Consider the following 27,111-nt stretch of genomic DNA (forward strand, 5'->3'; position numbering starts at 1 on the left):
TTGCCAGAGTAGCCGATATAGAAACACATCACATACAGGGCCACACTCATAAAAATACCTCTTCATTTAGGAGGGAAAATAAAAGTGTAACACCTACAGGGGTTGGCAAACTATGGCCCACAGGCCAAATATGGAGCACTGCCTATATTTTTAATGGCCTGTGACTAAGGATGGTGTTGACATTTTTAATAGTGGAAAATAATTCAAAGAAAAATAATTTTTCATGACACATTAAAATGATATAAAATTCAAATGTCAGTGTCCACAAATAAAAGTTCTACTGGAACACAGACATGCTCATTTGTGTACATACTACATATACAAGCAGTCTATGGCTGCTTTGGGGCTACAACTACAGACTTGAATATTTATATCAGACCTATAGCCCTCAAAGCCTAAAACATTTACTACCTGGTCCTGTACAGAGAAAGTCGCTGACTCCTGGTCTAATATAAGCCAGGTACTGTGCTAGGGCTTTCGCATCATTGTCTCCTCTAATTTTGTCAAATCCTTTAGTGTTATAGTAGGCTACAAGGAACTGGAGAAATTAGCTAATTGAGAACAATAACATGTTTTATTTGTAAAATATTCCAATCATTTAGGCAAAGGTAATGAGTCACCTTCATTTTTTTTTTTTTTTTTTAGGATCGTGTCCTTTCCCTGCTTTAACACTGCTATTCAACCCAAATGCTTATTTTCAGTAAGTACTAAAGCTAAATTTTCAGATTATAAAGCCTTTCGCATCTCATCTCTCTTTTCCCCACCCATCACCTCTGAATTTCTCACTGTTCTCCCATTTTGTGCAGACACAAGCTGAAAGTGACACACTGAAGAGATATTTCGAGTTCATTTCCTTTAGGTTCCTTGTCCACCTTTCCGTTCTGTGCCTTTCTTCTTTCTTCTTTACTTTCTTCATCGAATTGTCTACCAATATGAAATATAAAAGGAATTTAAAGGACGGAGGTAGGGAAACTGCAAAATACACACAGGGTTTTTGGTGGGGAGACATACCTCTTACCGCTCTGGACGGCCTAATTGGTCAAATCCTCGAGAGTAGGGCCGATTTTTTTTTTTTTTTTAAATGTCTTCCAACATGTATTAAAGGTTCAGTGAATTGCCATTCAGTCATTGATTTCCCCCCCCTCCCCCTCTTCCTCTCCCTTGGGAAACCTGGAAAACAAAATCTTCCCACGGAAACTCCTCAGGGGCGCCCCAAGATCCAAAGCTTCTTTACTTGGGCTCGCCCGCGCTGCACCCTGCCCCGTCACCCACCACCCACTGCAACCCACCACCCACCACCCACCACCCACCACCCACTGCAAGTCCGCGGCGTCTCCAAGCACAAACCCACCGCGGGCTTCTTGATCTCCCGAGCGCGCGCGCGCCCGCGCGCGCTCTCCCGTTGGCCCCCTACCCTGCAGCAAGGGCAGCGTGACGTAATGCAACCTCAGCATGTCGGCAGCGATATAAAGAAGGACAAGGCGGCGCGCCTCCCAGACGCAGAGTAGCTTGTGATTGGCTCGGGCTGCGGAACCTCGGAAACCCGAATGTGAGGACCTTACAGATCCACAGCTGCCGACCCCCGCAGAAATCTGGAGCGCGGTCAGAATCCAACTGGCGGCGGCGGAGGCAGCAGTGGCAGCAGGTAAGGAGACTCCTGAAGAGAAAGTGGAGGGATTCGGGTCCGCTGCGCTGTGTCGCTTGTGTGAGAGGAGGAGAGGCTCCCACCCAGCCTGTAGTGTAGGGCGAAGGGAACAATGGAAGTGGCGTCTAGTCCCTAAGCTTTGCCTCCCCCTCGGTCTGGCAGTTTTTGTCCTCAGCCGCCGCTGGTGACTGGAGGAATTGAGGGAAGTGGAGGCTTTTCCCCCTCAGGCAGCCTCTCCTTCCTCCAGGCCAGAACCCCTAGGGGCAAGAGCCGTCGTTGTGACCGTCGGTGGTTTAGGGTGACGGGAAAATGGCGGAAAACAAAACGGTGAATTGAAGAATGCGGCGTCCCCCTGGCATTTTCTCTCGGCGACACCCCCCAATATTCTTTTCATTTGCGCCCCCCTCCCACTTCTCCGTCCCCCACCCCGCCTGCTGCTTCTGGTAGGCTTGGAATGCGTGAGGGATGGTGGCGTTTGCAAGGAGGTGGCGCCGAATCGAGCATTTTAGGGGGGTAGGGAGCAGTCAGAGCCTGGGGGGCGGGTGTGTGCGGCAGTTGTCGCCTCCACTAAAACACCACCATTTTGGTTCCCAGCGTCTCCCATGTAGCGGGGCAGAGAGAGCGGGAGGAGGATGAGGGGTTGGGCAGCACGGCGTGGGTAGCAGCGGTGGCGACCGCTGCACCAAGTGAGAGGAGGGAGGAGGGGAAAGGGTATTCTTGTCTCTTCGCTTTCTGCCTTTCCACGGAGAAGGTTCTCTTGTTAGGTTTAAGATCCAGTCATATGGGTAATATATAAGAGGGCACGTGTGTGCGTTCTGCTCGAAATGATCGAAACTTGGCATGGTCGTGGAAAAGGGAGACTTATGCGGGAAGCGGGTTGCGTCCCAAGCTGCAATACTGCTACTTGCCAGAGCTCCTTTGTCTCCTATTTCTGCAAATACTACTTTCGCATTCTCTTGCTCTGCTGCCTTAAGATTTCTCTTCAACCTCTCACCCTGTTTACATCATCAAGATCAAGAAGCTAGGTCCTGAATGAGCTGTTCGGAGGAGACGGACGAGAGTAAAATGTTTTTTGTTGTTATTTGTTTTGTGATTTCTGCTCCCCGTACATTGAAAGATGTTTACTTGCAGCGTACTTGGTGGTTACCTCCATTCAATAAGGATGTGAGATATACTCTTGAGAATACTGAGGAGCCCAGCTATCTATTGGCTATTGAATACTTAACACACTGCTGTTCTCATACCTCATTTATTATTGATCTTATTTAAACTTCCTATATGGGAAAAGGTGCTCCAATTTATTTATTGGGTATTCATACAGTGTGATACTTCCTATAGTAGTTGCACTATGTGTTAAGATTTTTACACCTAATTGAGTGCTAGTGCAGATTTTTCTCTGTCGATTTGGCAAGGATAAAGCTTGCCCTTGGTTGGTTCTTTCACTTTCCAAAATAAGGTGTTGCTAGTGATTTTTAAATGTGCTTTAGAGAACATTTGGTTTAATGAAGTGGTCGAATTCTAAGTGTAATAATGTTGCTTATATTGTAGTAGGTAGTTGTTTCCTTTGGAATCCCTTCGGATGCTTTTTAGATGAGCAGATTTGAGCATTTGAGCCCTTCTCAGTCTCACCCTGCACGTCAAAGTGTAAAGAAAATTCTTAAGTTGTGTAAGAGATTTGGTTTAAAATGTTTTAAAATGTTTAATTTTGAATGTATTTTTACAATAGGTAAAGAGAACGTTTTTCCAAAGAAAATAACATAGGTCAGAAGGAAAAATAACGAAAACAAATTGCTGCAGATTTTACTTTACAATATGTAAGAAAATCTACACTTTCTTCAAGACAGTCATATTAAGGTGATTAACAAACTAATGTTTTATCTTATTTAATAATTAAACAGAATTAAGTGTTTAAAACATTTCAAGGCATTTGTAATTGTTCTATTAGTTATGTGATAAGGAAAGCAATTATTCTAATTAAAGTTGAAATATTACACTGTTTTAAATGTTAAAAATAAGTCCTTAATGGCATTTTGATTTATCTCTGTGAACATACGGGTAGTTTATCCTGAACTCTCGTGGCCTCTGATGGCTTCATTTTGGAGGCAGGAAACAATGTGGTATTTGAAAAAAAAAAAGACAAAATACAGCCAAAAATTTCTAAAAATTTGTAATTTTGTAAATATATAGAGTAATTTTGTTGAATCGTTTGATACACAGAAATGACACCTACTGCTATAAGGATTTTTATATACAGGATTCAAATGTTATACTCTCCTGCCTCCTGTACACCTATAGAACTTTAAGGCAAGGAAAAAAAATCTTAGTGATCTTACTTAAGGATACATTAAGTTGCTTTACATGGCAGCTTTCTAAAAGTTTAATGATATAACCTCATCTTTTGTGCAATATAGCCCAATTTATTAAACACTCCTAAATAAAAATGAGACAGCTGTTTTATAAAATTGACAGATTTTTTTTTGGTTGATATACTTAGAATTTTATGTTTGAAGGGGAAATACACATATGTAATTGTAAGAAATATGTGTAGTGACAGCATTCGACTTCAGGTTCCATACTGTCTGATGATCTTAAATATAGGATACATCACTTGAAATGAAATAGAATCCTTGCTTTCAAAACTAGCTTGAAGCTAGAGTGACTTTATTAATCATTAAAGAAAAAAAATCAGTTGTACAATTATAAGTAAACGATATTCTGAAAGGAACAATTTTGCTAAATGTTTGTATGTGATTGATCTTATCTCTACCATATTTAGGAAGCAGTCATGTTTCATGAGTCCTCAAAACTATGAGACAAGAGAATGTAGTAGAGTGAGGCCAGAAGTCCTTACTGGCTCAAAGAACTCCAGGGAAACTGGGATAGAACATTTTACATTATATGTAGAACCCCGGGAGCCAGAGGTGAAACACAAGTTTATCTGCAGAGCTCCGCTGCAGGGCTGAGCTGGGTCTGGAAGAAATGGATGAGAGCCACTGGATGAAATTCACTAATACTAGACACCTGAGTCCTCTAGTAATGTATAAATATCCCAACTATTGTCTGTTGTCATCTTGTTCTTCTTTTTCTTCTTTTATAATCTACATTTTACCTGGAACCTCAGTGCTACAGTTTTGTTCTTTTGCTTGCTTCTATCACTTCCCCTGTGGCTTGTCACCCTTACTGTGTCTTATTCTCCGTTATCTTTGATTTATGTCCTTTCACTTAGCCCTTCTTTTACTTATGCTTGTCACATTAAGTATCTAATCAAGGTTTTTATTTTCCTTTGTAATAAGATTTGCACACCTGGTTCTGAGGCATATTTTCCATTGCATTTTTTTTTTCTCAGAACAACTCACTTTGGCCTAAATGTATTTAAACTATTTTTAAAACCATTTCTTTTACAGAGATTTGTGAATGAACTTTGCTAAATATGGATTCAGGTGGTGGAAGTCTTGGATTGCACACATCAGACTGTAGAATGGCCCATACCATGATTATGCAGGATTTTGGTAAAGCATTTTCTTTGTTGTATTTTTTTCTTTCTTTTTTAAAATCATAGCATACTAAATATCAAAACTATATTGAAGAAGGGGAGAATTTATGAAAAGTTTTTTTTGCTAGGAAAATTCATTTGTAGGGCTCATTTTCTTAAAGTAGCTATGTGCCAGTAGTCTACTTAAAATCATTCTTAAAATTTTGTGGGAAGGTTGAAGTAAGGAAACTTTGGAATATAGTGGTGATGTGGCATTGAAAATGAAAAAACTCAGCTTACATAAATAACCAAATCAGTTCTTGAATGTAGGAAATATTAAATTGGCTTTCTAAAATTCATTTTAAATTGTATTGTTGATAAAACTGGAAAAGGAACTACTTCAGTCATTACAAAGAAGCTAGATTAATTATATTCTGATGCAATATCTTCAGAAAGTTGTTTCTAATAACATTATATTTTTCTTTTTTTACAAAAAAAAAGATTCCCTCCTTTTATGGCCAGGTTTTTCAGTAGCCTCTTAACAGTAGTTATTTTGATGAAATGTTATGACTCTTATCACAGTCAACAAAGAAACTGAATTTGGGCAGGGTCAGTCTGAATTATAGAAGAGATGGAGGTATCTGAAGTATAAGAGGCAGGGATAGGGTGGTAAGAATTGAAGAAAAGTGCAGTGAGAGTAGAAAAGACAAATAGTAAATTGGGATAAAAAGTAAACAAAACAAAGTATTAAGGAATAATCAAAGATGGTATTGGGGTGGGGGATTACAACTAGTAATACTTTCCTCAATTAAGAAAATGCTATCACTGTTTTCACATTAATGTGAATATGTTATTTTGTTCCTTGTAAAGCCTACAGTATTGAGAATCAGAAGAACTGGATTCTAGTCTTGGCAGTCCTACTAACTATCTGTGTAAACTTGGGCAAAGTACTTAATTCACTTTTGTGAAGGGATTGGCCTAGATAACATTTAAGGTCCTCTCCAGTTCTGTGATTTCCTGACACTTCTGTCTGGTGAATAAAGATATGGTGCATAGATCAGGATTGAATGTGGTGAAGATCGAGATGACTATGTAGTGAGTTGATGAAATAGAAAGCAATCATTGATTCATTCTGCTAAATGAGTCAGAAGTCAATTGTGTTGATTATGGATGACTTAGAAGTGATTCTGGGTGAAAAAAGTACAGGAATAAATTCTAGAAGTAGGACAAAGAACTGAAGAGTAAAGATTTCACAAAGAATTTTGTGAATGCTAGAAATAGTTTTTAAAATACTGGAACACTTGAACTTCAGTATAGTAAATAAGTTTTGGTTGAAATGTCACCTTTAATTTTTTGCCTTTTAAAAATATCTTAGAGGGTGCCTGGGTGGCTCAGTTGCTTAAGTGTTTGCCTTCGGCTCAGGTCATGATCCAGGGGTCATGGGATTGAGCCCTGCATCAGGTTCCCTGCTTAGCAGGGAGCCTGCTTCTCCCTCTCCCTCTGCCGCTCCCCCTGCTTGTGCTCTCTCTCAAATAAATAAATAAAATCTTTAAAATAAAATATAAAAAATAAAAATACCTTAGAAATGGAAGAAATACAACATTTTCTCCATATGATACAAAATTAAACCTACCCTGTAGCATTTGGTGAAGTGCCAGATCCCCTTCAGTCCTGAAGAAGTTGCCTGTTAGCAAGTAAAGCCTGATTCCTTTCTAAGATTGAAAAAAATGTCCATTTAGTGCTGGTGAATATTTACTTCGTCTTCCTCCTACCTTCCTTTTCATTGTTCCTCCTTAGTGTCTTAAGGTTTAATCAATCCCTTATTACATTTAATACTTCACTTCCTTTTAGTTGCTAGGGAAGAAGAATATGCATATTGAAATACATTATATACATTCTTTTTTTTCTTATTTTTTATTAAGATAATAATTCATATACCGTACAATTCACCCATTTTAAAGAATATAATTCAGTGGTTTTAGTATACTCACAGAGTTGTGCAAATATCACTGCTACCTAATTTTAGAACATTTCGTCATTGGAAAAATAAAACCTAATACTCATTAGCAGTCACCCCCAACCCTGCTCCAGACCTAGGCAACCACTAACATATCTGTCTATGGATTTACCTATTCCAGATATTTCATATAGGTAAAACCATACCATATGTGGCCTTTTGTGTCTGGTTTCTTTCACTTAGCATAGTTTTCAAGTTTCATCAATATTGTAGCCTCTATCAGTTTCTCTTTAAATTTCTGCCAACATCAAAACTTAGATTTGCAATCCCATAAATAATGATATTTGTGAAACAGTTTGGCATACACAGGTAGAGCTAGCCAAGTAAGTATACTATGCATCACAGGATCTCTAAATTCTATAATGTTTTCGGTGGGCATAGGATGGCTACTATATTAAAAATTTGAAATATTAATTTAATTCAGAAACTCATTAGACCAGTTTCTTTTGAAGGATACTTGAGATTTAGAAACATTTTTTTAAAGATTTTATTTATTTGGGTGCCTGGGTGGCTCAGTTGGTTGAGCGACTGCCTTCGGCTCAGGTTATGATCCTGGAGTCCCGGGATCGAGTCCCACATTGGGCTCCCTGATCAGCAGGGAGTCTGCTTCTCCCTCTGACCCTCCCCCCTCTCATGTGCTCTCTCTCTCTCTCTCTCTCTCTCATTCTCTCTCTCAAATAAATAAATAAAATCTTTAAAAAAAAAGATTTTATTTATTTGAGAGAGAGAGAGCGAACGAGCATGAGCGGGGGAGGGGCAGAGGGAGAGGGAGAAGCAGGCTCCCTGCTCAGCAGGGAGCCCATGCCAGGCTGGATCCCAGGACTCTGGGATCATGACCTGAGCCGAAGGCAGATGCTTAACCGACTGAGCTACCCAAACGCCCCTGAGATTTAAAAATTTACAACATGATTTATGTAATAACTTTGCTTTTGTCTCAGTATAATGGTTGTCCTTGGAATCTGTGCCACTGAATTTAATAGTTAAGATTTTATTTATACAAAAAGTCTATGTTGCTTTGTGACTTAAATAGCAGAACAGCCTTAGATAGTGGCCCAAGATAGAACCAACAAATACCAAATTTTATCCTATACCTCCAGTGAAATTCCAGGTATTTACATTTAAATGAAATAGCTTTAGTAAAATGGGAAATGCTTGAAATGATGACTTATTTCTTACTGTTATTTGGTTATATAATTGCTTTCACACTTTTTAAATGATGATTTCTTACCATTTATAATTTGTTACCTAGTGAGATAAATTGTTAATGCCATTTAATGCTGTTTATTAAATGCTTTAAAATTTAATTGAGTGACTATGTGATATATCTTTTTACTCTTTTTTTTTTAAAGAGAGATTGAGAACGCGTGTACAAGTAGGGGTGGGGAAAGGGAGGAGAGAGAGAATCTTAAGCAGGTTCCACGCCCAGTGTGGGGCACAACGTGGGGCTCAGTCTCACAACCCTGAGATCATGACCTGAGCCAAAATCAAGAGTCGGACACTTAACTGACTGAGCCACCCAGGTGCCCCAGATTTTTTTACTCCTTCTCTCTCAAACCATTCCTTTAATAGTGACTCACTTGGTTAACCCTATAAATTTCTTTAAAAAAAAATAGTCTCTATGGTAAGTAAATTCTATTCTCCTCCTTTAAACACGTAGAAATAAGCCAGTCTAGAGTTAATAAGTTCAGCCCTCAGCTTGAACCTTGGGCAAGCTTATTTAACTTCTTTAAACCATAGTTCCTTCATATTTTTTATAGTTCCTTCATATTTAAAAAGGAGATAACACATTATACAGCTGTTCTGAGGCTTAAATGAGATAATATATGTAAAAATATTAGTAGGTTGCTCGGTTCATAGTCATTGCTAAATAAATATAGCTAGTGTGTAGTTAAATAAATAACTTTGTTTAGAAATTCAATGGGATCTAGCAGATGAGTTGATAACAGGAAAAAGCAAAATTTAATAGGAGACATCTTGGATCTTGGTCTGAGTAATCTGCCAGCATGCTGTGGGGAACTTGTCAATTCCTTGTCTAGGATCCTTGATATTATTATGTAGTTCAGTGTAAACAAGCATATTTGGATTTATTTTAGCTTAGATCTGATTTATTTTGACCTGTAAGTTCCTACTAGAGTAGACGCTAGAATCCTCCCAGCCAGGTTAATCTGAACCTAGGCCAGCACTAAGCGTTATTCTATCCTTCCATCATTCCTAAATGTCTATTCTTTGGAACCACACTAACCTCCAGAATTTTCCATATTTTAAGTTTGACTTGTGGAAGGATTTTATAAAATACTAATTTTATTGTTTATATACATAGAATTCCAATACTGTGAATTTTATAGGTTTGACATTTTAATTTTTCCTTGCTAAAAACCACATTTCTAATCTGGCTGAATGATAAACTTGAACCTTCACCAACTACCCATCTCCAAAATGGCCAGTGGAGAAACAAGTGAATAGGAAGTACTTGTTTTATACATACTTCCTTTGTCTACCAGATTTCCAAGATTGAGTCTATGTCCTTTGGTGGTTTAGGCAAGAGTTTGAGAATACTGAGAACAATACAGAGGGGTTGAAAGGAAGATAATTCTGAAAGGTAGCTTTCCCTTCTCACCTTATCTTTTGATGGGTAAGAGTATTAATAATGTCCACTGGTCTCCATCCTAACTTGTTAACTAACTTCCATAATGAATTGGTTAATAATAACCATTGGCAAATGGCACTCTTTCAGATATGACTTTATAGAAAGTGATCATTATGTGGAGAAGGCTTTGTAGTAGATTATTTAATGTAGATAATTTTGTTACAACCTGGTCCATAAACTCTATTAACTTGTTTCCTGTACACTTCGGTGAGGCAAAATTTAAGAGTTCCTCATGAAGGGATTTTACACTTTTACATTTGTAAAGGGGATAGGAGTTGGTGTTTACCATGCTACTCAAGAAAAACATTGTTTAAAGTTTTGTTCCTGCTTAGAATTTAGTGCAATTTAGAGTCCCTGTATATGAATTTTATCAAACCAAATCTTTGTCTAGAATGAGTTGGGATTTTCCCCCCAAAATCACGTGTTAAAAGATGCCTTCCACTTTTGAATATAGTAATTCTTATAAAGATGTTTAGGGACTTTTATGTTTATAATGCATATTTTATAATATATCCAGCTTGTCATATTTTACTAACTCAGTTAAACATATTAGTACCCATTTATGTTTGTCCTTTTTATTTTAATTTTAATTTTTTGAAATACAAGACTCACAGGAAGTAGAAAAAATAGTACATAGGGTCCCATGTAGCCTGTACTCCTCTTCTTCTAATGGTGACATCTTATATAACTATAGTACAATATCAAAACTAGGAAGTTAACATTGGTGCATTACTGTTAACTAAAGACCTCTTTAAGTTGTCACCATTGTTTTTACATGTATTTGTGTGAGTGTATATAGTTCTGTGCAGTTTTATCCTGTATATAGATTTTTGTAGACACCACCACAATAAAGATCTAGAACTATTCCATTACCAGATATATGCTATGCTAACATATTTACACACACCCCCACCCTTGGCAACTGCTAATCTGTTTCCTATCTCTATAATTTTGAAAATGTTATATTGATTTCATTTATCCATTATGTGGTATCATAACCTTTAGTTATGGAGATTCTTAACTTAATTTTCTGGAGATTCATTCAGGTATTGAATGTGTTGATAGTCTGTCCTCTTTTTATTGCTGAGTAGTATTCCATGGTAAAGATGGGCCAGAGTTGGTTTTACCAACCATTCATCTGTTGGAAGTACATTTGGGTTATTTTCAATTTTTTGCTGCTGTGTGTAATAGCTACTATGACCTGTTACGAATTTTCATCTACAGTTTTTTGTGCAAACACATGTTTTAATATCTCTGGGAAAAAATGCCCTAGAGTGTTATTGCTGGGTTGTATGGTATATACATGTTTAGTTTTGTAAGAAACTGCCATACATTTTCCAGAGTGGCTGCTACTATTTTACATTTCTGCCAGCAATGTATGACAGATCATTTCTTTGTATCCTCACCAACCTGTGGTGGTATTGTTTTTTTTTTTTTTTTAATTTTAGCTATTCTAATATAGTGATATCTCACTGTGGCTTTTATGTTTTACTTGAAAATAAAGTGCATTATTTTTAAGGTCTTAATTTAGATTTTACTAACATTGTTTTCACCCACCTCCACCCCAGTGCCTGGTTGGTGCTGTTTTGTTTGTTTGTTTTTCACTTTTATGTAAGCTCTATGCCCATCGTGGGGCTTGAACGCACAACCCCAGGATCAAGAGTCATGTGCTCTACCGACTGAGCCAGCCAGGTGCCCCTGGTGATGGTTTTTATTGCAGTTAATTTGTCAGTGGTTTTTAAAAAATGATAGTTTGGCCAGAACTATTTCATATTTTTAAAATGTTTTATGTTATCTGATACATTAAATATAGCACTTTTAATTAATAAAATAACTTTACTTTTTTTGGATAATTGTTTGTATTATAGTGGCTGGAATGGCTGGTACTGCACATATCGATGGAGACCATATTGTTGTTTCAGTTCCTGAGGCTGTATTAGTTTCTGATGTTGTCACAGATGATGGGATAACCCTTGATCATGGCCTTGCAGCTGAAGTTGTCCATGGGCCTGATATCATCACTGAGACTGATGTAGTAACAGAAGGTGTAATTGTTCCTGAAGCTGTACTTGAAGCTGATGTTGCTATTGAAGAAGATTTAGAGGAAGATGATAGTGATCATATCTTGACTTCTGAGCTAATTACAGAAACTGTTAGAGTACCTGAGCAGGTTTTTGTGGCTGATCTTGTTACTGGTCCTGATGGACACTTAGAACATGTGGTCCAAGATTGTGTTTCAGGAGTTGACTCTCCCACAATGGTATCAGAGGAGGTTCTTGTAACTAATTCAGATACAGAAACTGTGATTCAAGCAGCTGGTGGTGTTCCTGGTTCTTCAGTTACTATTAAAACCGAAGATGATGATGATGATGATGATGATGATGATGATGATGTCAAGAGCACTTCTGAAGACTACTTAATGATATCTTGTAAGTGAAACAAAGACAAAATTACTTGGGAGATTGATTTATATATAACCTGAAAAGGTTTTCTGGGATGGGGTAATCTATCCATTCAATAAAAATCATGGGGATAATCTTTTTGAAAAATAATTTTTTTCAAAGCTGTGTTGTTGAGATGCTTTTGCGAACTTGCTCATATTTTTAATTTACTCAATGAAAATTCATACCCCAAATTAAGCAAAATAATGTAATTAATATCTTAGAGCAGAAAGGAAGGTTCAATAAGAATATTAACTGATAAAATTTTTAATGGTAAATATATATATTTCAAAGTGGGAAGTTTATTTTATGCAGCCACTGCTTTCTTTTTATTGTAGCAGGTACTGGAGTTGTCAGTTCAGTTTTCCTTAGGAATTTAAGCATAATATATTAAGAAATGTGTAATTAATTTTTTATTAGATAATTGAAAGGGAAATCTTAAACTCAGATTGTGTTCTGCAATTCTCCCTGTGTTTATTTTGTTTGTCTAAATATGCATGTGTATATTCCAAGCAAAAAATACTTTACTGTGTTTATTTCAGATTGCTTTATGATGTCTATAAGACATTCTATCTGAAGGAGGAAGATAGAAATATCTTGTTCTCATTTTAAGTGGTGGGTTTGCCTGAATAGCAACAATAATAAAAATCTCATCATGGGTTATTGAAGGAGCTTGAGGAAGAAGTGGGTCTATTTTTTATAAAATTTGAAGGGATCATGCTGGAAGTAATAAAGATTAGATAAAAACTTCACTTTTTCATGGTAGATTTTCATTCTTTTCTTTTTAAAATAAAAAAGGATTAATTGGGAAGTACATCAACAGGTAGAGTTATGTGTATGTGTGTATAAAGTGATTGTGTGTTATATGTGTATCAGTGAATTTAAAACTAAAAACCAATTGGATTTATTTAATTTGTAAATATGATTCTGAAGTCTAGCATGTTAACTTTTTCCCTCTATAACCACTTTTGAAAGTGAATATTTACATTGTTTTTAAGGGAATGAGTTAAGCCACTAAAATACTGTCTGCAAATGTTATTACCTCTTTTTAAATTGATGTCCATTACTAAAGCAATTCCATATTTACATCTTAACCTGACATTAAAAAAAAAAAAAACTATGGTTATGATCATATAAAATGGTGTGACAAAAGTTGGCAGCCTTTCTGTATCAAAATAATATTATGCCTTTAAAAAAGTACTTGTCAGATCAAACTCTTTGATAGTAGAGTAGTTTAAAATTTAGACATTATATGTTTTGTGAATTGTCAAACTTTAACATATCTTCTATGATTCGATTCTGCAAAAGATTTTTTTAAGAGTTTCTAGAATATTTTAATTTACAGTATTTATCTTTATATTGCCATATATGTCAAATGCAAAGGACTTCTCTCCTACTCTAATAAGAGTAAACTGAAGATTATAAAGCAAATTGTATTGCTCGAATAATGCTGGGACTGCTGTGGGATCATTTTAGGGGAAATTTAGACTGGGAATTAATTAACTCTTTAATCATTAGTAAAGAAACAAACATTTTTAAAAAAAAATCCATTTAAAACTTAAGCAGTTTTTTATTGTAGAAAATGGAATATACAAAAATTAAATATTTTTCTATGTCACCCATTTTCCCACCACCCAGATCCTTGACCATTTTTATAATGGTTATTATACTCAAATTGCAATCAGTTACTCTTTACCATTTTCACTTATTTTATTCCCTTTTGATTTAGTTTTTCCCTTTTTTCCATCATAATCTTCATTTCTTTTTCTTGGTTTCTCCTGGCCATTGAATCTTACAGGAGTTAAGAGAATAAATTGCCTTAAAGGCCTCAATGTTAATTTAAAAAGTCTTCTTTTCTGTTTCTTTTCCAAGATAGAGATTTTCAAACTATCTAAGAGATACAGTTGAGGACTTAAAACAGACCTTTGTCTTGTTCCTGAGTCCCTAAATATTCCTATAAGGAAATCTTATCAGTAGCTGAGTTTTAGAGGTAGGGAATTTGTCTTCTGTCATATCTGAGGTGCATTTGAGGTTTTTTCCCTTTTCAGGCCAAATGTCACAAATTCTTAGCAGATGGTTAGGTTTTCCCACTTGTGCTTAAGTAACTTGGAAATTAATACAGAGTAACTGTATCTTTCTAAAATTATCCTAGGTGTGCTCTTCTTTAAAAATACCTAACATCCATAAGACATTTATGGGTGATGATTTCCTTTATAAAAGCTGCACTGGAAGAGGGAAGTTCCATTAAATAATGAACCAATATAATGCATTTAAATTGTTTTTTACCTATAAAATTAGTTTATATTTCTTTTGGGAACATAATCTTGTATAAAGCAAAATGTCTTGGTAGGGTCATTATGGGAGATCTCATCAAACCTCACCAATTTCAAGGGTCAAAAAAGAAAAGTTAACACTTTTGTATTTTTTTAATATAATGGCTTTATTGAGATATGATTCACATGCCATAAAATTCACCATTTAAGCCATGCAGTGGTTTTTAGTATATTCATAGCATTGTATAACCATCATCACAATCAATTTTAATTTTTTCTTCACTCCAAAAAGAAACCCCATGCCCTTTAGCAGTCACCCCCCCCATCCACTCCCCCTCCCCTGGCAACCACTAATCCAGTTTCTGTCTCTATAGATTTGCCTATTCTCAACATTTCATATAAATGGAATCATGTAATTTGTGGCCCTTTGTGTCTGGCTTCTTTCACTTAGCCTAATGCCTTCAAGGATCATCCATATTGTAGCATGTGTCATGTGTCAGTACTTCATTCCTTTTCATTACTGATATTTCATTATAAGGATATACATTTTATTTATCCATTCATCAGCTGATGGACATTTGTGTTGTTTCTACTTTTTGGCTATTATGAATAATGCTGTGAAGATTCATGTACAAGATTTTGTGCAGACATATGTTTTTAGATCTCTTGGGTATACATCTGGGAGTAGAACACTTTTGTAATCTAAATGTTACTAACTTGTTTCAGTGCTGTGAAATATAAATCCTTTACATATTGCCTGACCCCATCTCTGTGGTACATTAATATACTCTATATTGATAATAACATATCTACCATAAAATTTTGGTAGATGTAACATAAAAGGGGTACAGTAAAAAGCCTACTCAGCTTTTAAAAGGAAAATTGAATTTTTAATCAAATTGTGCTGTTGAGCTATATAAAAGAATATTGAACATTAGCAAACTTGCCAACAATGCATCTTACTGTTTTATGTTACATTTAGCACCAGTAGAATTCTGTGATGTGTATAATATTACCTGCTATTACTGTCTGGAATGTCATGTGGGTTAAGAAACAGCACTGTGGGACTTGGATATTGCAAGCCTTACAACAAGCAAAAAGGCTAAGTCTTAATATGGGGTACTTTGAGTATTATTTGCATTAAGAAGATCTTTGAGGATCCATTCCTAAAATCACTTGATTGCCTATTAAGTCTTTGTTAACTTTGTACTTTCTATTACAAAGAATATAGAATAAATCTTGGTTAAGTTGGTGGTTTATCTTTTAAAACTGCACACTAGCATCCTTAATAACTTTATCATCTTTTATGAAATTAAAATACAGACCAAGTTTGGCTACTCAATATATTTCAGAATTGTTCATTCTGAGGAATTTAAGTAGAAAATAATGGGTACATTAAACTGTGGACCTTAAGGCATGGTATAAATGGAATCGGAATAGCAACAATTATTTCAGTACTTAAAGTAAAAGCTATGGTACAAAACTATTGAGAAGTGACCAAAAAATGTATATTTCATTTCATGAACTTAAATTTCGTGAATTATAGTTTTAATTCAGTTTGTTGCAGAAGGAACTATGATCACTTTAAACCATTCAATTATAATAAAGCAGTATTTATCAAATGAGTGTATTTTCAGTATTTTATTAATTTACTGTAAGTTATTCCAACTTAAGAAATTAATATTTTGGACACTTTTTGATGTTTTTGTATATCTTATGTCTTTATTTTCAAGAATGAGAAAGCATTTTCTGAAAGCTTAACTTGCCTCTTTTAATTTTTTCTGTAATGTCATTGTTTTAATTTAATTTAACATATTTTAAAAGAAGCTACTAAATCAATATCAGATACTTCATCATCTTTTATTCTTTTATTTTAATCTGTCCCATTGTCCAAAAGAATTTTGCCAAAAAACATAGTAATAGAATTAGGAGCTATGATGGAATGGAAATATTTATTCTATTTATTTTGATCATTTAGGACCGTTCATAGACAGATTATTTGAACTCTTAAATAGTATGGAATCATTTCTATTTTATCACAAAGTTAATGTAGCTTTGCATTATAAAAAGAATTTCTGAAACTTACTGTCTTTCACCATTTTGAAAGGCCAAAAGAATATTTTTGAGTTTGTATGTAGCAGATTTGAAACTGAGGTAAGGGAAATCTAGACTTTGACCCATTCAGATCTTCTTGAAGTTCATTTTTTAAGAGTACTGAATTAATAACTTTTTTATGTCACTTTGTTCTTTTTTAAGAGGTTCTGGAATTGTTTAGATATAGTCAGAGACTTTAGGATTTTATGTTTCATATATGATGCTATGATATACATAATAAGAAGGAGCAGATTTTCGATTTAGATTACATTTCAGGTTTTATAGGTACAAACACTGAAATAAAAAATGGTAGGCATATAATATTTGGGGGAATATATTTAATATTTATGGTCAAAGAACAAAGTTTATTAATATATATTTACTGCATAGTTTGTGCACAGTATTCATGTGAAAATAAATGTTATTCTTAAAGACTATAGAGCAGAGAATCAATTTTAATTATACTTAAAGTGTAAATAATCTCAAATATTGTTGCTTTACCTTTCTATAAGATTTTGGAGTGTAGCATATGTTAGTAAATATAGAAGTACACGAAATTTCTGGTTTGAAGTTGTCATCCATTAACTCAACAGAAATTAAAAGTATTAAGATTTTATTTTTATAATTTCTGAACAGCCCTTTTTATAAAATAATTTAGCTGTTTTCTGTTTCCTATTTTTTAATTCTAAATTTCATATGCTAATTTGTTTTAGAAATACTGCTATTTCATTTGAGAATTGTTTATTTGAGCTTATTTTATGAGTACTATGTATGTTCTGATTTTTTCTGTTAATTTTGGTGTTAGGATTTAACTTAAAATGTTGAATGTAATGGAAGATGATTTAATCATTTCTCACACTGTTTTAATTAAAGCCCTATGGTTATTAAGTATCTCATATATAAATTAAAATCTCCGAATAAGTTTTTATATAGTTATGATCATGTAATATATCTGATCTTGTATATTTTTTCATGAATCATATCACTTTCAATAGTTGCATAATATGTCATTAAGTGAATATAGCGGATAGGTGATTAACACATTCATGTTGCACTTACGCTTAACATCCACTAAATGTCAACAGTACTTTTTGATTAAAATAATTTTCTCTTTATATTTTACAGTGGATGATGTTGGGGAAAAATTAGAGCATATGGGGAGCACACCATTAAAAATTGGCAGTGATGGTTCCCAGGAAGATGTTAAAGAAGACGCATTTGGTTCAGAAGTAATAAAAGTGTATATATTTAAAGCTGAGGCTGAAGATGATGTTGAAATAGGTACAAATCTTAATTTATTGCTAAAATAGGAATTAAAACTAATTCTTATATTTTCTGGAAACTATTCTAAAATTGTCTTTAAAGTGCAGATTTTTTATAGGTTTCTTTGGGGATGGAATATTAAAAATATATAAATGAATAAAAAGCAGGAATGCAGAATATGTCGTTCTTGGATTCTTTCAATATAAGTAGAATATTACAGTTGGAACTATAAAAACAAATGAGTGGAGAGGATTTGATTTAGAGTAGGAAGTTATATTGAGTAAGCTCAGGTTAGAGGCAGGCTGCTTGGATTTTAATCCTAGTTCTGCCATTTAGCTGAGTGGCTATTGGTGAGTTATTTAACCTCCTTCTGTCTCAGTTTCCTCATCCATGAAATGGCCATAATGACAGTAACTACCTCATAGGGCTATTGTGAGGATTAAATGGGCAAAATACATGTTAGAGACTTAAACAGTGCTTGGCATGTGTGTAATGTAAATGTTAACATTTGTTGTTATTTCTCAGTGGTTACTGAAAATTTAGAGTGTAATTTATAAGAAAATTCTCTTGACACTTAGAAATTTATATTGGAATATTTTGGGGAATATTTTTCTAAAGGAAAATATTTCTTTAAAAAATTTTTTTTTAAGATTTTATTTATTTATTTGAGAGAGAGACAGAGAGAGTAAGAGAGAGAGCACGAGGGGGGCGAGGGGCAGAGAGAGAAGCAGATTCCCCACTGAGCAGGGAGCCTGCTGTGGGGCTCGATCCCAGGACTTCAGGATCATGAGCTGAGCTGAAGGCAGATACTTAACCGACTGAGCCACCCAGGCACCCCAGGAAAATATTTGTTATATATCCTTCTTATTAATTTAGGGAATTATTCCATGATACTTCTCGATTTTGATATGTGATTTAATTTTTAAGGTGGAACAGAAATTGTCACAGAGAGTGAGTACACCAATGGACATTCTGTAGCTGGAGTGCTTGACCAGAGCCGAATGCAGCGGGAGAAGATGGTTTACATGGCAGTTAAAGATTCTTCTCAAGAAGAAGATGATATTAGTAAGATATCAGTACAGTGGCACTGTAGTGACTTGTCAGTAGCCATCCTGAATTCTTTTTTAAAAAAAAATAAGCAATCTGAGAGATATAAGCACTATATAGGAACAGAGTTCAATAAAATAAGTCTGACCTTTGCTGTAATTAATTTAAAAGAAAAGGGTCCTTTAGACCATTCACGCATACATGTATTGTTCAAATCAGCAAACATGAAATACTGTGTCTCAGATACTAGGGATATAGAGATAAACAACATATGGTTCCTGACTTCATTAGAGCCCACAAATATATATGGAATTATTGGACATCTATTTTGTGTGTTATTGGATATGTTGCATATATATTATTTAATACAACTCTTCTCTGAGGTAGGTGGTATTATCTTTGTTTTATGGAAGGAAAAAAATGCTCAGGGATATTAAATAATTGCCCAAGATCATTTCAATATTAAGTGAGGAATGTAGGATTTCAACTCACATCTGTCTAACACTACTGCCAGTGTTCTTTCCACATGGCAGTGAACACTGTTGGCCTCTCTCTGGATTTAGCAGTGGAAGGGCTAACTGGTTGTTCTCCTTCTGTCACTGAAGGATTAGATAAGTAAGTATGCTTCCAAATAAGTTAAGCTGCCAGAATCTTTACTTATTATGCCTTTAATGGTCTCCAAGTAGTTGCTGCTTAGGATTTCTTGGGGCTGAGTACCATAGGGTGAAAATAACTCCTCAGATTTCCTTTCTTGCCATGCTGCCCATTTCCTTACAAAGACATGTTACTCTCTGCCTACTTTCTTCTCACCTCAGTGTAAGAATGCAGCCCTTCCCTAAGGCTTCTTCTGTCTTCCTGACACGCTGAGACAAAAGCTTGTTTTGCCCTTGAAGGGCAAGAGCCTCCACTTCAGTGCATTACCTGGATGATACTCAGCTTTACCTATACTGTACTCTGATCTCCACTCCTCAGATTTCCTTCCCTAGAAGCCATGGGAAGCTGAATTCCAATCCCAAACATGAATAATACACCATAGTTGAAAATATAAAAACAAGTAAGTCTAGAGGATTTGATTGAAGAGGAAAATAATTTCTATTTGGCCTCTAAATTCTTTATTATTATTTTTTACTCATTGGTCAGTAAAGGGGCACAATAGAAGGTGGGAGACTGAAGCTTAGGTTAGCTGAAGCTAGAATTCCTTGGGGATGTGGAAAACTTAGACCAGTGTCTCTTTCTCATCAGTTGAAAGAAGGTAAACTTGGGAGAAGAGGGATACCTTTTTCCTACATTTTTTTCACATTTCTTCCATAGTGAATAGAAGATCCCAGTATGTGAATCAAGGGAAAAGCATAAATTCAAGCTAAGTTTTTACTTAACAGCCTAAATCTAAACGGGTTATATCACATAAAATACACTAAATGACCCTCTAGGTTTAAATTTTTTATACCAATACTATATTTTTAAAAAATGAGTCTCAAGGTGCTTTTTTTCTCAGTAGGGTCTCTGAAAATCCTGCCTCTTATAGGTGTCCACATATTCGTGAGCACCAGCTTACATATGTATTATGTGTATATATATGTGTGTGTATATATATATTACATATGTGTGTGATCTTAATTATTTTCATTTAACATTTTTTTTCAATTACTAGTATTTTTTACTATTTTCCTTTGCATGTATAGTACTGCATTTAAGTTACAGTATGTGGGGTAGCAAGGACCACTTTCTAGTATTGATTCTAGGGGAAATGCTTTCTGAGTTCCAAAGAACAAACAGGCAGAATTATGGACTGCAACCATTTTTACAAATTTGTTATGCCCAATGGACTGTAAAATCAGTCAGTATATTTCAAGCGCACATGTTTTATATAATCTAAAAGTCATTTTCATAGGATAGGTTCTAAGAGGAGAATAAAAGTTTTGATAAATGATTGTCTCCTAGTGGCACTAGTCTCCAAAGTGCCTAATGTCATTTTTAAATTAACCAAATTGAAATCTTGACAGTTGAAAGATTTAAATTGTTTGGAATTTTTACCCATTTATTAAATATTTGGGGTTATAAACAAGCAATTATTTCTAAAATTTAGGTTGCGCTGAAATAGCAGATGAAGTTTACATGGAAGTCATTGTAGGGGAAGAGGAAGGAACTTCTCTCCCTGAGACTCAGCTTGAGGACTCTGATGTTAATAAAACAATTGTCCCTGTTGTCTGGGCTGCGGCATATGGTAGGACACTGGCATTTTTTCACCTGATAAGTACATATCTATTTGATCAGCCTTTAGGTCATTAAATATGCTGTGCTAATGCCCCCATGAGTTGACTAATATTATAAGATGTTTTGCTGTGGACTGATTAATCTCTAGGTACTTACATGATTTTCCTACCATATATCTTATGTTATTTAAAATAAGCCTTGCTTAATGCATTGTTGTTTTTCAGTAGGATTTATTTAAAATCCTACCTGTATAAGTGAGTACCATAAAAAGTTTCATTTTTCTAAAATAGGAATATCCTTTGAAAATTGATCCTTCCCTTTTTTCAAAAACTTATTTCATGTATTAACAGCACAAATAAGATTTTGGGGGTTTGAAAAGAAACAGAAATCCAGATATGCTCTTCTACAAAGTATCTAGTGGAAGGTAAATTTATCAAGTTTTTTTTTTTTCTATTTTACCTCATTCTTACTTAATTTACAAGATGGTCCAGGTATACTCTTTACTTTGAAAAATTTTGGTGTTCAAATGCATTATCTTATCTTGGTTTTTCCAAAGGTTCATTCATTCAACAGTTGTTTATTGAGCATCTTCAATTTTGAGTGTATTCTGCAGAAATATCTAATCAATTTTTACTTGAAATGTAAGATTGTTCTGGATGTTAACAGTTCCAAGGATGCTAACAGTAGCCCTTATTTTCAGTGCGTGAAATTATATCTAATCTATGGGAGTGGAAGAACTCAACAAAAAAAAATTTTAATCCAAGGAACAGTGGTCAAAGTAAGATTTTTGTAGATTAAGATGTGATCCACTAGTAATCATTATAGTCAGCATATAAGTTTTTAATTAGTTTTTTTTCTTTTTTTTTTTTTTTTTAGGGGATGAAAGAAGAGTTTCCCGGAGGTATGAAGATTGTCAAGCATCAGGTGAGAGAGCATTATATGTGAGATGTAAGTTAAATAGCCAGTTTTATATACTGCTTGGAAAATAAGCAGTTATTGGTTTGTGTATACAGACACATATGCTAGATTCTGACTTGCCTGTTCATATCTTATCTAGTTAGTTACATAGGAGTTTGCCTTTTTTGGGAATTGATTAATTTCTATACAGACATAATGTGTGTTATTTTGTGAGTGCACTTCATTTTAGATTTATCTCAAGATAAAAATGTTGGGCAACTTACAATATGAATCGTAAAATGTTGCTATGGAGAAAATTATAAAATAGAAATTATTTTGACAAAAAAGTCAAAATTATCCATGATATCAACCACTTGTTAATATCTTCCTTGGGGCAGAACTGTTTTCTTAATTTCTGTGGCAACCAGTAGATATATATAACTGTTAAATAAAACCCATGTGTCAGCTTCATTTTTCTTTTTAGTTATAATACATACTCCATACAGTGTTATTCCATGGTTGATAGTTCTTTTTATTTTCTTAAGCAAAGAGACTTTTTCTCATGATAAAATGTCTGACTCTTCTGTTTCTACCTTTAGGAGATACTTGACTCTAAATTTAAATGTAGATGTCAGAGGAATTGATGAGAGGCAATACATCACAGCATATAAGCTAAATGGCTTTGCAGGTCTACATTTTTTTTAGATATTTATTTATTATTTATTTACTTATTTATTTATTTGAAAGAGAGAGCAGGGGGAGGAACAGAGGGAGAGGGACAAGCAGACTGTGCTGAGTACGAAGCCTAATGCGGGGCTTGGCGTGGGGCTCAGCAGGGGGGGCTCTATCTCACAACCCTGAGATCCTGACCTGAGCTGAAGTCAAGAGTCAGATGCTTAAAGGACTGAGCCACCCAGTGCCCCATAGGTCTACATTTTTAAACTAAATTGCATGGCAAAACAGATTTGTGAGAACTGAGATTTTATTAAGTACTTTATTCTGTTTACACTGATGCCACTGAAAGTGTGGTAAATTGCCCACCACGTCTGTTTTAGTCTTTAAAATCAGTCTTAATACTTTTTATATTAATTAAATTATTCTAAAGCATATATACAAGAGATATATTGTTTGTTATATATTACACATTGTCACCGTGACCATATTGGTTCACTGACACATGTATATTTCTTTGCTAATAAGTCTCTTTAACTTCATCAGCCTTCATTGGTGAGAAATTGATCTGATGCCAATATTTTGTTTGGGCCATAAAAGTCTCTCATGTTACGTTCACCTTATTAGTTTATTGCTTTAGGATGAATAAATTGAGATATTTTAAAATTAATTTCACATGATACCCTATTTAAAGTGTTTACAGTTACGTGTGTGTGTGTGTGTATAAGGGTATAAAAGAGAGAATATGGCTATACTTAGTGAAATTTAGCACCACAATGGCAACTTAATACCATGTCATATCTAGTAATTCATCTAACCAAACCAAAAAGTATAAATATTATGTAATTTAATAGCATATCAATTTTTTTTCCAGGAAATACCTTGGACTCAACATTAGAAAGCAGAAGTAGTACAGCGGCACAGTACCTTCAAATTTGTGATAGCATTAATACAAATAAAGTACTTAAACAAAAAGCCAAGAAGAGGAGAAGGGGGGAAACCAGGCAGTGGCAAACAGGTAAAATACTAATACTTTGTTCATGAATATTACCATGATTTGAAATGTGGAAGTCATTTTTTTTTGTAAGCAAAGGAAATAGTCAGTTGTTACAGTGCAGTCCCACTTCCATATACCTGTCTGTGTTTGATTTAAATAGTTGGATTTTTTAAAAAGTATTTGACTGGTACTTAATAAAACTATGCTTGTTTGCTCTTTACCCAAATGATGTTTTCAAAGAGAATTTTCAGGTTGGTTTCACAATGAAGGGTGCCTGTTTCTAGTTTACAAAATGTATATAAAATTTTGGCAGGTGAGTAGTCTATAGTACAGAGATGCTTATTACTTTTTAGTGAGCTATTTTCTCATAAGTTGCTTTTAATGTGCATTTTATCCTACAGGATTTTATTCTACTAGTATAGTTCTCACATGTGAATACCAGCTAATTTTGGCACCTTTGTTGTAAAACCCTTTAAAACATCTGGCCAAATGTCACAACTTCCTTTTTTTTTATCTAGCTGTTATAATAGGCCCTGATGGACAGCCCCTGACAGTATACCCTTGCCATATTTGCACAAAAAAGTTTAAATCCAGGGGATTCTTGAAAAGACACATGAAGAATCATCCTGATCATTTGATGAGAAAAAAATACCAGTGTACAGATTGTGACTTTACAACTAACAAGAAAGTGAGTTTCCATAACCACTTGGAAAGCCATAAGCTTATAAACAAAGTTGACAAAACCCATGAATTTACAGAATACACACGAAGATACAGAGAGGCTAGTCCACTGAGTTCAAATAAACTTATATTAAGAGACAAGGAGCCGAAAATGCACAAGTGCAAATACTGTGACTATGAAACTGCAGAACAAGGACTGTTAAACAGACATTTACTGGCTGTTCACAGCAAGAATTTTCCTCATGTTTGTGTTGAGTGTGGGAAGGGCTTTCGACATCCTTCTGAACTCAAGAAACATATGAGAACCCATACTGGTGAGAAGCCATATCAGTGTCAGTATTGTGTCTTCAGGTGTGCAGATCAGTCAAATCTGAAAACTCACATTAAGTCTAAGCATGGTAACAATTTACCATATAAATGTGAGCATTGTCCTCAAGCATTTGGTGATGAGAGGGAGCTTCAACGCCATCTGGATTTGTTTCAAGGACATAAGACACACCAGTGTCCTCATTGTGACCATAAGAGCACCAACTCAAGTGACCTTAAGCGGCACATCATATCTGTCCATACTAAGGATTTTCCTCACAAATGTGAGGTCTGTGAAAAAGGTTTCCATCGTCCTTCTGAGCTCAAAAAGCATAGTGATATCCATAAGGGTAGAAAGATTCATCAGTGTAGGCACTGTGACTTTAAAACATCAGATCCATTTATTCTTAGTGGTCATATCCTTTCAGTTCATACTAAGGATCAGTCACTGAAGTGTAAAAGGTGCAAGAGAGGGTTCAGACAACAAAATGAGCTCAAAAAACATATGAAGACCCACACTGGAAGGAAGATTTACCAATGCGAGTATTGTGAATACAGCACTACAGATGCATCTGGCTTTAAACGACATGTGATATCAATACATACAAAAGACTACCCACACAGGTGTGAATTTTGCAAGAAGGGATTCCGAAGACCATCAGAAAAAAATCAGCATATTATGAGGCACCACAAGGAGGCTCTTATGTAATAAGATCAACATAAAGAAGCTATTTTGAAAATATGATATGCTACATGGGAGGAAAATTTCATGAACTGTTTCATCTAGTTCCAAAGCTTGATAGTAAATCATAACTTTACATTCTTTGTATTAGAGATCTTGAAATATTTGAATTGACAAAGGATCTCATAGCCCTTTGAAAATTACTTAAAGAATTTAAGAAGCACCATAGGATGGTTGCAGAAAAACTCTTAAGTGTCTACTTAATAGTATTATATGTATAATTAAACTACAGAAGGGTAAAGCAAAGACAATGACTTTATTTGGCTGATCATACTGGAGATAAATGTTTCTGAAAAGCTCATATTTAATTGAATTTAGCAATGCTTTGCTGTGGCAAGCAAGTCTCACTTTTATGTGATTTTCGAAATGAGGTGGGGCAATAAAATGCAGTCATCCATCAGTCACTTAGTCATTGAGCCTTTTTCATGGTACCTGAAAATTGGAATTCCAGAAATGGCAAAAGTCTTGTGTATTCGTTAAAAGAAATTTCACTGGAAAACAGCTTATATTAATTCAACACTTTCAAAAAGAATTTCAGAGCTGCTAAGATTTTATCACAGGATAGGATGTTTAAAATACAGCATTCTTTGCTGAAGTCTAAAGTGAAGTCTAAGATTAAAGTTCCCTTTTTTCTGATGTTCAAGATGATTTTTCAGTATGGCATATATGACAAAAGTATATTTGAGTCAAATGTGGCTTTCTAAAACAGATGCAGCAGTAATGTTGCAAATAAAGTTAGCACTATATTTCTTAATGATCTAAAGATTAAATTGAGAGAACACAGTTTTCTTAAAAAGTTTAGAAGCTTCTTTTTAGGGCAGTCTCAGCAAGTAGGATTATTTTAATCTTACTTGCTCTAATGTTTAAAGGTGCAATTTTATGCCATTATTGAAAATTTTGATTTTTAAAATCTATATACCATATTATTAACATGCATTTTCAACGTGAGGCAGCATATATGCAGTATTTAACAAAACACTGTGTTGCCAAGAGTTTGGAGGTGGATATTCAGTTTACAGTGTATAAATTTAAAATATGCATCCTTTTAACAACGCTTTGTGTTAGCATGCTGCAAATCAAAATGGCGCTTAATATAAAAAGCTGATTTAGGGAAATTTAATGAAAATCCTGTTCATAAATGTAATGCATATGATGTGTACTTTTAAGTTATAGTTGTTTCATGTTTACACTCAGCTGTTCAACATAATTAAAATGTAATTTTACTTTATGCTATATTGTGGCTTTGTGTTTGAAATAATGTTCACCTTTCTGTTTTTGCACCAGATAAGAATCTGTTCCTTGAGAATAAATTTTTTATCTTTCTTAACTTCAGAATATTAAATTTGGAAAATTTAAAATAGTGTGTTATGTGGCTGTAAATGATGTACACGCTGTAAAATAAGATTGTCATTGTTATGTGGGATTATTATTTCTAAATGTTACTCATTGAAATGAGCATACAATAAAAAGCATTTATTGCATTTCAAGGTTTTATGAATTTATTTTAAGTTTGTTGTAATGTTCACTATTTATTAAAAGACTTTTTACTTAGGGGCGCCTGGGTGGCTCAGTTGGTTGAGCGACTGCCTTCGGCTCAGGTCATGATCCTGGAGTCCCGGGATCGAGTTCCGCATCGGGCTCCCTGCTCGGCAGGGAGTCTGCTTCTCCCTCTGACCATGCTCTCTCTCATTCTCTCTGTCTCA

At 34.8% G+C, this 27,111-nt stretch overlaps 1 protein-coding gene across 8 annotated transcripts; it reads left to right on the forward strand.

Moving 5' to 3' along the window:
* The first annotated feature begins 1,467 nt into the window (after positions 1–1,467).
* Positions 1,468–26,885, forward strand: ZNF711 (zinc finger protein 711). Of its 8 annotated transcripts, none has more exons than XM_064574301.1 (12): positions 1,468–1,645; positions 3,372–3,499; positions 4,422–4,683; positions 5,050–5,154; positions 11,650–12,210; positions 17,715–17,870; positions 18,780–18,917; positions 20,986–21,123; positions 21,814–21,891; positions 21,990–22,037; positions 23,557–23,700; positions 24,198–26,885. In XM_064574301.1, exons 4-12 carry the CDS (start codon positions 5,076–5,078, stop codon positions 25,373–25,375), a joined length of 2,520 nt encoding a protein of 839 aa, XP_064430371.1. In that variant the 5' UTR covers positions 1,468–1,645; positions 3,372–3,499; positions 4,422–4,683; positions 5,050–5,075; the 3' UTR covers positions 25,376–26,885. The 8 variants fall into 8 exon arrangements, with proteins under 8 accessions (XP_064430371.1, XP_064430370.1, XP_064430373.1 ...); XM_064574300.1 differs by having other exon boundaries at positions 4,422–4,678; XM_064574305.1 differs by lacking the exon at positions 1,468–1,645 and adding an exon at positions 2,426–2,705 and having other exon boundaries at positions 4,422–4,678.
* The last annotated feature ends 226 nt before the right edge of the window (positions 26,886–27,111 follow it).

The sequence above is a fragment of the Mirounga angustirostris genome, unplaced genomic scaffold (assembly GCF_029215605.1).
Source record: "Mirounga angustirostris isolate CCGP_5_RB_7025 unplaced genomic scaffold, mMirAng1.0.hap1 SCAF_11, whole genome shotgun sequence".
NCBI lineage: Eukaryota > Metazoa > Chordata > Mammalia > Carnivora > Phocidae > Mirounga > Mirounga angustirostris.

Coding starts and splice junctions, on each gene's coding strand:
- ZNF711 (XM_064574301.1), top strand. CDS start 5,076: ATGGATTCAGGTGGTGGAAGTCTTGGATTGCACACATCAGACTGTAGA. Junction 21,124..21,813: donor TGTCTGGGCTGCGGCATATG/GTAGGACACTGG, acceptor CCTTATTTTCAG/TGCGTGAAATTATATCTAAT. Junction 23,701..24,197: donor AACCAGGCAGTGGCAAACAG/GTAAAATACTAA, acceptor TTTTTTATCTAG/CTGTTATAATAGGCCCTGAT.